Source organism: Pinus tabuliformis, chromosome 4_2 (genome assembly GCF_031772625.1).
Source record: "Pinus tabuliformis cultivar Carrire ecotype Pingquan chromosome 4_2, CPIR1, whole genome shotgun sequence".
NCBI classification, from domain to species: Eukaryota; Viridiplantae; Streptophyta; class Pinopsida; order Pinales; family Pinaceae; genus Pinus; species Pinus tabuliformis.
In genome coordinates this window covers 274,370,711-274,384,109 of record NC_142304.1, presented here as the reverse complement: position 1 = coordinate 274,384,109, position 13,399 = coordinate 274,370,711, and the positions used below count along the sequence as shown (strand labels likewise).

The 13,399-nt window shown below is 35.2% G+C and overlaps 1 protein-coding gene across 1 annotated transcript; it reads right to left on the bottom strand.

The window, feature by feature from the left end:
• Window positions 1-754: 754 nt before the first annotated feature.
• Window positions 755-5,027, bottom strand: LOC149169047 (GDP-L-galactose phosphorylase 1-like). The gene is made up of 7 exons (XM_089428534.1): window positions 4,473-5,027; window positions 2,641-2,759; window positions 2,464-2,523; window positions 1,883-2,119; window positions 1,563-1,748; window positions 1,149-1,403; window positions 755-997 (listed from the first exon to the last, which is right to left on the bottom strand). The coding sequence occupies exons 1-7, from the start codon at window positions 4,573-4,575 to the stop codon at window positions 776-778; spliced, it is 1,182 nt and encodes a 393-aa protein (XP_089284660.1). The 5' UTR covers window positions 4,576-5,027; the 3' UTR covers window positions 755-775.
• Window positions 5,028-13,399: the final 8,372 nt, after the last annotated feature.

The following is a 13,399-nucleotide window of genomic DNA, read 5'->3' as shown; positions in this document are numbered from 1 at the left end:
CTCCAAGTAGGATGCAAACTTTCCATTTTATTTTTTTCATAAACTTAAAATGTTAAACAATTGACTCCATTTAGGTTTAAAACTAATTTCATTTCGAAGTACGATGCTAAACTTTCCACTTTATTTGTTTTGATGAACTTAAAAAAGCTAAACAACAATGACGGTATTAAAGGCTTAAAATTAATTTCATCTCCAAGTAGGATGCTAATTTTTTTTAAACAGATTCAGTAACACTAAGATAAAAAAAATCCACACTACTTAATCTCAATGTTAAGATAATAACATTGAGATAAGAGCTTATCACAATTTTGATAAAATAAAATAAGTGTAAAAAATTCCCAACACAGGAGAAAAGGTATATATAATTAATTAATTAATGTAAAAATATATATTTTTTATCAACACTTACTGTTAATGTTGAATAAATTACAGGGTAGCACAAAGATACAAGAACTGGCAACAATTCTGATAAAGTAATGAAGCCCCGTCGCCTTGTATACATTGGTCAAGGGCAGAAAACATGTATTTATTTATTTAATTATTTTATATCCAGCTAACACCTTATACGATTGCATAGCCTGCACCTATAGATAGTATCTACTATCATTAACATAATAGTTCTGAAAACCGAGAGTAAACAGTTCGGTCATGGAAGCATGAGGCATCCTGCATTCATATGCATAGGGGCATTATGGTTATTCTTCAATGATTCACAAACAATAACCACATCTTCTACAACATCAGCTTCTTTTACTTCTTCTGTCTGTACTTCCCACTAGTTGCTGCTTCCAAAATATAATCTTTTAACTTCTTTAAATCTTTCTTCTGATAAAGAGACTTCTGCAAGTAATTTCCATGCATAGTCCTCAGAAGCACGGTCAAAGTCCTGCTTCCGCTTCAAAACGATATGTCCACTAATTTCCCAAACAGCAGGATTAACTTGAGTGTCTAATATCTCTTGGTCCACTTCTCCCAAAGCTTGTTTTTCTGCATAGCACTAGTTACATACACAATTCGAAGATGTTTAGTAATATAAAAAAGGATTCTACACTTTATTAAAAGAAACAAGTCTCAACATAACCATCAATGTTAACTACACTGTTGCATGAGGGAGGAACAAATATTGGTAATATGCTACTACAATATACCTGAGGAAACAAAAACACCTTTTTGCCACAATTTGCAATGAGAACATTGTATGGTATGTTGTTATCTTGAAGACAGATGCAGGCGCTACCAACAGCGTTGGAGAGATCCTCCAAGGTATTAACCCCTTCAAAAACCAGGCCCCTTACAGGATAGTCGAGAAGCTCCAAGATATTGACCCCGGATTTCTCAGACTTCCATGGTGCTCTTTTTGTGGGTGCTTTTTCGATGGGGAAAGGAATGTTAAGGTAATAAGCCTTCCACATTGATTCATCATGCCAATTTGCACAATTTTCAGGTATCACGGTTGTAATAAAAAAGAAGTCTTCTTTAACTTCTTATTTCTGTTCAAAAGGTGCATAGAAACAGTTTTAATGAGCAAAGAGTCAAATGTTGCTATAAAACAGTGGCCTTACCTGGAAGTGCAGGTGGTTTATAGTTGCAAAAGCTCCCAGGCTGTTGTACCCAAGACGAAAAGACGGGTTGCCAACCTCGGCAGCTAAATGCAATGCTAACAACAAGCTATCATGGTCAATGCGTTGGGGCAAGCAGTCCAATACTCTAGGCACAAGAAGTACATGCCCATATTCAATTGGACTCACCTGCAGTATAAAAAAGAATAACATCAGAAGTGCATCAAAGTATAGTCAAAAACCTCAAACACTGCATCAAAGTACATTCAAAAACCTCAAGCACTGCATCAAAAGGTGCTGCCATCATCGTTATTTCTGCTTACATTTATGGCAATCACGTTTGGACTGTCAAAGACAGGGGCTTTTTCCAAGTACTGAACTTTGTTTTCTTCACTTTCTTCAAAACGGAAAAGCACCTCTTCCTGGCCTACTTTGGTGAAGTTGAATTTACTGGGGTCGAAGCCCTGCAGCACCTTGTCCACTCGAAATTCAGTAGGACGTTTCATAAAATGACGCCCTTCATTCAGCTGAGCAATGAAACCATATTTTCCAGGGATGATCTGCACTTTATTACCCCACATTTTGTGGATATAATCCATGTCAAATCATACCCAAATTAGAATTGACCGAACGTAACTTGAAGATAAAATAAACTGTAAATTGGGTCTGGTCAGAGTGTTTGTGTAATGGAATGTTATTCTCCCCACCCAGGTTCTATTTTCATTAGTCAAATGACAAAGCTCAGAGCTTAACCGAGTTTATTTTGGGTAACATCCATTCCGAAGGGAACTGCCCAGTGGTTTACCCCAATACACGGGAAAAAAAAAATTACGACTAGAATATTCTACAAAGGGTACTGTTGAAACAACTGATAATTGAAAAATGAGTTAAATATAATTCTCACCTTGGTTTCACAAATAGTAACATCATATCGGAACAGACCCCTCTGCATCCTTTCCTCCCACTGCGAGTTCATTATGGAAAAGAAGATATCAATATTAATGTAATGTCTGTTTCTTATAAGGACATACTCCCTTATAGTGTATTTCCCCCAAAGCCAGCAATAAGAAATGATTCTCACCTGCCTAACAAGGACAGCATCAAGTAGAGTAATATCTTCCACGTTGGCATCTTTAACTGCATCTTTGTCTCCAGCAATGGTAAGCCTTCTCTTGAAGGTGTACAAAGGCAATTTGGAGCCTGAAATCAAATGGAAGCATAAAAATCACTGCTAAGAAGCAATAATCGTATAATCATGTTGGGGATATGTTGCTGTGATTTTAATAGGTTTGCATTTAAAAATGCATGGTAAAGGTGACAATCTCAAGCAATATCTTTTTGAGCAATATATCAACAAACTTTTTCGAAATATAATTGGAAAAAATTATCGGAAAAAAAACAGCAAATTATAAATATGGACCCGAAAATGTAGGAAAACTCATAAAATCAACAACCTTAAATATTCGAAACTAGAGCAAAGTAATGTCAAAAAAAGGCAATTAGACAACAAACCAAGTGCACCATAAGGTCCACGAGTAAGCAGACATGTAGAAAATTAGCATGGAAAAAGATACATTCTCTAACTGAATTTTGAGGACAACTAACCACAACAATTTTGAAATTCAACAGAGAATCAGCAGCCAAACAAACATTGAAAGCAAAATATCCTTCGATGGATCTCAAGTCACAAACATAAGAGTGGAATTGTTTGACAGCAAAATATCCTTTGATGGATCTCAAGTCACAAACATAAGAGTGGAATTGTTTGACAGTTTTTTGAATAAAATGAAAACTGACAATAGATATTGACTGTTCATTGAAGAAATGTAGACCTGAACTACACGCACAGAGATTGCCCTTGAAGAAATGTATACCTGAACCACAAGAACAGAGATTGCCCTCCGAATTATGCAGAAATTGTAATCAAAGACTTAATGCACAAGAAGGTATTGTCCTATTCTTGATTGCCCTAAAATAAACCGCAATATCATGCCATCAAATTATACCCCATTAACATGCCAGATAATATTAAAAGTCCAAAAGTCGAACGAACCAAAACTGTGCTTAGGGAATTTTATAGCATAACGAACTAGGATAAGCTAAGCGTGTAGAAAACAGAGCCCGTCCTTTCCAGTCAATTTTTTCATAAAGCCAGCAGAAACTTTCCCTTAATATTGGAATTTCTGAAATCGCAACATTGAGGCGCGAATACGGTTTTTAACGTCCAATATGATAACGGAAGTGAGGATTTTTCTGAAATGTCAGAATATGCATTAAACAGTTCTTCATTGCTAAGATTAAGATTTTTCTGTGTCAGGTTACAGCACATATCCTAGACTAAAGGCAGGGACAGAAACCACTATTGAAGAATACAATATCCGAGATTCATAAAATTAATAGATTTGACAGGCTGAATAATCATACAAAAAGCTGCCAAAGTCGGAATCAACGTTGCAAATCAAGAAACTTCATTATAAATCCACATACTTCCAGATTTCGCATTGCAAAATATAAAACTGCCATTCATTGCCAACTCTGAAAACTCAATGGAAACGCTACGCTAGTTTGGCAATCAAAAGCTGCTACGTTGACAAAGGGGGGCTGACAGAGGGGGGCGCTAAGGTCAAATAAAATAAAAAACTTAAAAAAGGAAATTGAATGGCCATGGCTCAAACTTCGGCAAATTTTTAGCCCAAAACTAGCGATCAATAAACAATTCTTGGATAGAGTAGATTTGTAGGATTAAATGAACCAAACTAAAATCCCAAATATGCAAAACAGAAGAGAAAATAACAGATTTATTTTAAGCGGCCAAGAATCAAATATGCAAAACAGAACAGTAAATAACAGATTTTGTTTTAAGCGGCCAAAAAGTGATTCTTGGAAAGATAAAAAGGGAATTAAAAGATTTACCTGGAACACAGCACTGGCCTAAACAGTTGCGGCCGCAGCCAAGCCCTTCGGAGCCCTCCTGGTAGTTAGATGGAATAGTGGGACACCTCTTTATGGTCAACATGGTTGTGGTTAATATGAGCGATTAATTAGCGCCCAAATTAAGATAAACGACCTCTACCTCTCCCAAATTATTTCTTCTTTGCTCAGAAGAAATGGATGGGCGGGGCAGCAAAGGGCTTGGTCACGGCCACCTCCTGCGAGAAAGAGGAGATCAGAGGGGCTGCCGCCTTCCGAGGGCAAGGCTCCTCTCCCACCGTGAGGCGACGGGGTACTCTCTACTGCACCACAACCGTTCCTGCTCCGCAGAATTCTTCTGCAATCATGGGGATGGAACCGCAAAATACGTTTAATAGCCGTGTTGCCACAACTTGACAGACCTTGCTTTCCCTTCTTCAATGGTCTTATTTTCGTCTCCCGGCACGAGTTCCCGAAATTGTATCCTCCACAGCTGCACCGGATTCAATCCCCTCCCCTGTCTTCACAAACTATGAACATAGATTTCTTTCCGCCAAGAAAGTAAACTCTGAAATTCAGAAGATCCTGCTTTCAAAAAAATTCAAATTCAGATGACGGTTAAGGCCAAAAAAGTGTAACGCTGAAGAGATATCAGAGGGATGGCTGAACGAGCGTGAACAACAAAGAAACTTTGCGAATTCTTTACTAATGGCTCAGACAATCCCCTCGCCTCTTTTTATAGCCGCCTTCACGGTGAGCCCGGGAAGACAAAAAAACATTCAACTCCGGACCACGGCCGTCGGTTCCTGCTTCGAATCTAAATTTAAATTTGTTATTATAGTAATCTTATTATAGAAATTATGAGGGTGGTACGTTATAATTTGAATCAGTATTTAATAATTAAAAATAGGTATTTATTTTTAAAAAGTATATTAAATATAGGTATTTATTTTTAAAAAGTATATTAAATATAGATATTTATTTTTAAAAAGTTAATTGTGTTAGGGAGATTTTTTTAAGATAGATTTTTCGGTATAGATTATTGGTTTCAAACCAGTCAGTGTGGTTTATCGTCAAGACAAGTTAAAATATATATAGTTATTTAAACAAATAGCCAAATCAATGAGGAAAAGAGATTTAATTATTTTATATTATCATAATATTTATATCAAAATTATTTAAAAATAAATAAATATTTTTTTAACAAATTTAATAGATTTGGATATTAATATAATTATACAATTAATATTTTGTCCACATGGGGTAGCTCAAGCGGCAATGGCCATGGAAATGAAATCTCACCGAACCAGAAGTCTTGGGTTCAAATCTTGGGCTACCCTCCCTCGGGGTATGTAATGGACATGTAAATAGGAGAGTCCTACCAAAGCTTACAAAAAAAAATTATACAATTAATATTTAGGATTTTAGAATTTTCATTCTATTTAGATTTTAAAGAGAAAATTTTACTTATTTAGTTAGATCATAATAATTTTTTTTATCTATTTGGTTATATTATAATTTTTTATTTAAATATTTAATTAATTAATATTTTTTTTAACATTTTCAACCGGATAGATAAATTTAAACTGCTAATAAATATTAAATAATTTAGATACAATAAATTATATTAAATTATAATCATTTAAAATATATTATGTACTAGTAGTATATTGCATGTGAAGCCAAACGTTGTTTAAGTTGTCCATTCTAACTGAGTGATGAGTGCATCTTCAAACTCGCGTCATAAGCAAACATATAGATTTTGCTAAACCCAAGGAATCTCTATCACTTATGCATTATTGTTCATTTTATCGAAAGCTTTGTTGCATTACGTAATTCTCATCAGGGACCTTTATATTTTAACAATTCATGGTTGAATAATTTATAAATAAAATATTTAATTTTTTATTATTATTTTAAAAGCTTTTTTAATGTTTGTTTGGGTAGTTTAAGTGGGGATACCTGTGGAATGAAGTCTTACTGAATTAGAGATTTTGGGTTCGAATCTTGTGCTACTCTCCTGTCCTAATAGGGTGAATAATAAACATGTAAACTTGAAAATTAAAGAGTCCTACCAAATTTAACAAAAAAAAATAGTTTTTTTTTATAAAAATCATAATATAATTTTAAAAATTAATTTAATCAGTTAAATAATTTATTAAAAAATGTTATTACATCAAATAGTTTAGAATGGGAAAGATGTATTAGGTTGAAAAGTGCTTTAGCCTAGCCATGACTTACAGTTACCTTAATTATTAAATTAAATAAAATAAATATATTCATGTTATATATTTTAATTAATAAAATTATCACAATTAAAATCACACAATATAATATAATATGTAAATTATATATATATAAATGAGATGAAGAAAGTATATACACTTATTACAGTAAAAAAAATATTTACTTCAATGTAATTTATCACAAAGTTTACTAGACAGCTTCAATGTACTTCATGGGAAAGTTTCATTTACCATAGAGCTTTAGTTACATGTACCATTGATTAAATTATTATAAAGAGCTTCAATGTACTTTATGGGAAAGTTTCATTTACCATAGAGCTTTAGTTACATGTACCATTGATTAAATTATTATAAAGTTTAATTATCAATACCATTTTGAGTATGATATTCCTGAGTGTGAGTAAAATCTTCTTTTGCATATGCTTAATTTCCTTTTCATTTACTTACATTTTTTTAATTGAATGATCACAGTATGTAGATAACTTTGCCCAATTTTCTATATACAGAAAGAAAGAAGCAACATTTAAACCATGTCATTATGAAAATAATTTTAAAATCTTAAAACAAAGTATCCCAAAAAAGTGCTATGGTTTATTAAATTATTATTACTATAACTTATTACAATATTAGATAATATTATTAAGTTAATATCTTTGTTTTAATAAAACTGTGATAATATTAATATCAATATTATTAATATTATTAATGTTAATATTATTATTAATAAAATAATATTAACCCCGATGGGGTGACAGATCAATAGACATTAAGGGACCGTGGAAAGAGTTTGCCACCCTAAAACTCTCCTTGACATAACGTAAGGCTTTATGCGGAAGTTGGGTAACATGCACGCCTATGCGAGCTCGAAGCCCCTAGAAGCAATTAATGGTTTTAACTTGGATTATTCAACTCATTGATTTGCTATACTAGTGGATAGGACATTGGCATGCCTGAAGATGGATGAGGTATCAAAGTAAAAGAGGAGAGAGAATGGTTGGCAAACAATTTGTTTGGAAGCTAAAGTATGAGGAGAAGTTCGAGAAGAAGGTTCTCTACTTCAGCTCAAGGGAGGAAGGCAAACTCCTAAGAGGAATTGGCAGGGAGAACAACAAGGAAAAGGAGCTTCAGGGAGTAGAGAGCTAGATATATGCAACTGCATTGCAAGGTGGGAGAACTCTCAAGAACCAAAAAGATTCCAATATTGAAGTCAACTCTCCGGCTGAGTTCACATAGTTGTTGTGGGTTATTCATTTCAAGTTGAAATCTTTGTTCTTGTTTGTTCTATTTACATTGGTCAAGTGTGTGTTCATTATCTTTTATTGCACTAGGTTTATCGGGATGACCGAATGAGTAGCAAGGGGAGCTTTGGTTTGTGTTATTTGGCTACAATGGGGAAGTTGGGGCATTACCACCAACGCTTGAGTGCCTTGGTTTCGGGTTATTTATGGTTTAGTTGTCTATGAGTTAGTTATAATTTTGTTCAACTAGTTTCCAATGTGGCCGTGGGAATCCTAGGTGTATGTTGTACCCAATTTGCATCCTCTTCGACCCTCTTGGGGAGATTGGTGGGTATATCCATTACAGGAGTTGGACAGGGGTTTAGCATTTTTCCTTCTACATGTCGAAGTGCTTTTTGTGGGAGATTGCGGGGATCTTTTTTATAAGAGGCATTTGTTTTGGCGATCACGACTCTTTGTGTTCTCTATGAGATTAAAAGACCAAAATTAGGAGCTAAATAAGCCTTTGCAGCGAGGTTGGGGGCATCGAGGATGGAGGGAAGGGGCCCTTAAGGATGGAAGTAGCATCACAAGTAGAGTCAAGGTGAAACTGTTGACCCGTCGCTTTCTCAACATTTTCTATTTATGAAGAATGCCTTTGCGTTAGATGAAAATGGTAGGTCCATTCTGCAACTGAGAAATTCCCTAGACCATCACAACCGAGGTAGGCAAGATGACCACAATGATACTATGGATTTCATGAATCATATTCAATGAAACACACAGGAGATGCATGATAGGATGGTTAGTGTTTGGAGAGGATAGCAACGCATCCAAGACTAACTTAACCATTTGGGAACCCAATTGGCTCACATGGAGGGGAATGTGCATTGTGAATTCAAACCTCGATGGGGATGACAAATCAGTAGACATTGGGGGAACATGGAAGGGGTTTGCCACCCTAAAACTCCCCTTCACATAATGTAAGGCTTTAGGTGGAGGTTGGGCAACATGCACGCATATGTGAAGCCCCAAGCCACTAAAGGGTGGCAATTAATGGTCTTAACTTGGGTTATTCAGCTCATTGATTTCCTATACCAGTGGATAGGACATTGGCATGCCTGAAGATGGATGAGGTATCAAAGTAAAAGAGGAGAGAGAATGTTTGGCAAACAATTTATTTGGAAGCCAAAGTATGAGGAGAAGTTCGAGAGGAAGGTTCTCTGCCTCAGCTCAAGGGAGGAAGGCAGATTCCTAAGAGGAATTGGCAGGGAGAACAAAAAGGATAAGGAGCTCCAGGGAGCATAGTGGTGGATATATGGAACCACACTGTGAGGTGGGAGAACTCTCAAGAAGCAAAAAGATTCCAATATTGAAGTCAACTCTCTGGCTGAGTTCACATAGTTGTTGTGGGTTATTCATTTCAGATTGAAATCTTTGTTCTTGTTTGCTCTATTTCCATTGGTCAAGTGTGTGTTCATTATCTTTTATTGCACTAGGTTTATCGGGGATGACCGAATGAATAGCAAGGGGAGCTCTGGTTTGTGTTATTTTGCTACATTGGGGAAGTTGGGGCATTACCACCAACGATTGAGTGCCTTGGTTTCGGGCTATTTATGGTTTAGTTGTTTATGAGTTAGGGAGAATTTTGTTCTACTAGTTTCCAATGTGGCCATGGGAATCATAGGTGTATTTTGTACCCAATTTGCATCCTCTTCGACCCTCTCAGGGAGATTGGTGGGTATACCCATTACAGGAGTTGGATAGGGGTTTAGCATTTTTCCTTCTGCATGTCGAAGTGCTTTTTGTGGGAGATTGCAGGGATATTTTTTATAAGAGGCATTTGTTTTGGGGATCAGGACTCTTTGTGTTCTATATCAGATTAAAAGACCAAAATTAGGAGCTAAATAAGCCTTCGCAGTGAGGTTGGGGGCATCGAGGATGGAGGGAAGGGGCCCTTAAAGATGGCAGTAGCATCACAAGAAGATTCAACATGAAACTATCGAGTCGCCGCTTTCTAAACATTTTCTATTTATGAAGAATGCCTTTGCGTTAGATGATAATGGTAGGTTCATTCTGCAACTGAGAAATTTCCTAGACCATCACAACCGAGGTAGGCAAGATGACCACAATGATACTGTGGATTTCATGAATCATATTCAATGAAACACACAGGAGATGCATGATAGGATGGTCAATGTTTGGAGAGGATAACGACGCATCCAAGACTAACTTAACCATTTGGGAACCCAATTGGCTCACGTGGAGGGGAATGTGCATTATGAATTCAAACCCCGATGGGGGTGACAAATGAGTATACATTGGGGGAGGTGGAAGGGGATTGCCACCCTAAAACTCCCCTTCACATAACGTAAGGGTTTAGGCGGAAGTTGGGCAACATGCATGCATATGTGAAGCCCCAAGCCACTAGAGGGTGGAAATTAATGGTCTTAACTTGGGTTATTCAACTCATTGATTTCCTATACCAGTGGATAGGACATTGGCAAGCCTGAAGATGGATGAGGTATCAAAGTAAAAGAGGAGAGAGAATGTTTGGCAAACAATTTGTTTGGAAGCCAAAGTATGAGGAGAAGTTCGAGAGGAAGGTTCTTTGCCTCAGCTCAAGGGAGGAAGGTAGATTCCTAAGAGGAATTGGCAAGGAGAACAACAAGGATAAGGAGCTCCAGGGAGCATAGTGGTGGATATATGGAACCACACTGCGAGGTGGGAGAACTCTCAAGAAGCAAAAAGATTCCAATATTGAAGTAAACTCTTTGGCTGAGTTCACACAGTTGTTGTGGGTTATTCATTTCATATTGAAATATTTGTTCTTGTTTGCTCTATTTCCATTGGTCAAGTGTGTGTTCATTATCTTTTATTGCACTGGGTTTATCGGGATGACCGAATGAGTAGCAAGGGGAGCACCAGTTTGTGTTATTCGGCTACATTGGGGAAGTTGGGGCATTACCACCAACACTTGAGTACCTTGGTTTCAAGTTATTTATGGTTTAGTTGTCTATGAGTAAGGGAGAAGTTTGTTTGACTAGTTTCCAATGTGGCCATGGGAATCCTAGGTGTATGTTGTACCCAATTTGCATCCTCTTCGACCCTCTCGGGGAGATTGGTGGGTATACACATTACAGGAGTTGGACAGGGGTGTGGTAAAGCATTTTTCCTTCTACATGTCGAAGTGATTTTTGTGGGAGATTGCGGGGATCTTTTTTATAAGAGGCATTTGTTTTGGGGATCACAACTCTTTGTGTTCTCTAGGAGATTAAAAGACCAAAATTAGGAGCTAAATAAGCCTTCACAACGAGGTTGGGGGCATCGAGGATGGAGGGAAGGGGCCCTTAAGGATGGAGGTAGCATCATGAGTAGAGTCAAGGTGAAACTGTCGACCCGCCGCTTTCTCAACATTTTCTCTTTATGAAGAATTCCTTTGCATTAGATGACAATGGTAGGTTCATTCAGCAACTAAGCAATTCCCTAGACCATCACAACTAAGGTAGGCAAGATGACCATAATGACACTGTGGATTTCATGAATCATATTCAATGAAACACATAGGAGATGCACAATAGAATGGTCAGTGTTTGGAGAGGACAACGACACATCCAATACTAACTTGACCATTTGGGAACCCAATTGGCTCACATGGAGGGGCATGTGCATTGTGAATTCAAACCTCCACCATCCCCTAGCTTGGTCCCATATTACCCTGTTTCGATAAATTTTGATGAGGTCTGACGTTAGTTGGTTGTCTTTTGGTCTTTTGGGTGTTTTTGCATTTCTTTTTTGTTAACTTATGTAAATCTCTATCAGTTTAGAAGTTTTCCTTGTATTTGGGCATGCAGATGTTGGCCAATAAATCTAGTAAGAGTGAGGCCAACCGATTTGTGAAAAACACCATAAGAAAATGTAACTTTTGAATTAATAGAAATCCTTGATTGGCAAAAAAAAAAAAATACAATAATATAAATAACATTATTAAAATATATTTTTCCTTGGAACATTAATAAAATATATTACCACCTAAAAAATAATAATAACATAGCATTATATATAGTATTGCAACATTAGATTTAATGTAATATAATAATATAATATTAAATATTAATTAATAATAAATAAATATTTACATTATTATAATATATATTATAATATTATATTAAATATAGTGTAATATTTTACATAATACTATAATATTAATATTGTATAATCTGAACATTATTAACATCAATTCAAATTCATTTTAAGTGTGGACCTATTAAGCATTGATAGGAATCAAATCTATTTTCACTTTAAAAGAGGTTTGCACTTCAAGAGATTTGATCCCTCTAAACACTTGGTAAATCTAGAGTTAAGAGGGATCTAGACTGTTTTAATTATTAATTATAACTAATTATAATTATAATATAATTATTAATTTTAGGTTTTTATTTTATTTTATTTTTATGTAATTGACTGAGCGAAAAATTTTAACACGACAAGACAGGACATTACGACATATCTTTCGTACTAGGATGAAGGTAGTCTCTCAACGCAATTAAGGTATGGGTATTAATTTCTTTGGGTTGAAGAAAATCAACGAAGGTTGGACATTTGCTAGATTATCCAGGGGCAAGTAAGAAGTTAAAGCTAGTCAAGTCAGATTTCAATGATGATAAAGTTTTTTTTATAGTGTTGTTAGTGATTATAAAAGACTTTTTCATGTGGCTATTTTGGTTAAATTGAATGCAAATACTCTATCAATAATACAACAACAAAATTTAAAGTTATTATAACTATATACTCAATATGAATTTAACATGTTCAATTGTGGGAATTGAATTTAGGTGTGAAGGATAACCAATCTAGGTCCATCTGAACTTTGAATCTACCAACCATTAGGAGGGATCAAATCTCTTTTCATTGTAAAAGATGTTTGCACCTCAAGATATTTGATCCTTCTCGGCGCTTGGTAGATCCAGAGTTAAATGGATCTACATTGGTTTAATTATTAATTATAATTAGAACTCTTATTTTATTTTATTTTTGTTTTTGTTTTTATGTAATTTGATTGAATCTAAATGCTTTATTAATAATTATAATTACTATTTTTAATTTTAATTTTATTTATTTTTTTAATGTAATGTAACCAAAACAAATTGTTTAACAGGAATAGAACATTACAACATCTCTTCCACATTGGGCTCAAGAGCGCCTTTCAACTCAATAAAAGGAAGATGAAGTAAGGCATTTACACAAAGTAAAAGAAGTTGAACTTATAAAGCCATCAAAGTCTCAAAATCAAATTAAAATCAAGATACCAAAAATTATTGAAAATTTAACCAAATTAAAATGATAGAGGGATATATAAGGTCCTAACTTTAGTTTAGATTACCTTGACATTAATATGTTATTCTTTTACTAAAATAGATGCATTGATTTCAGTCCACATGTTAATTTGTAATCCTATTTTATTTAT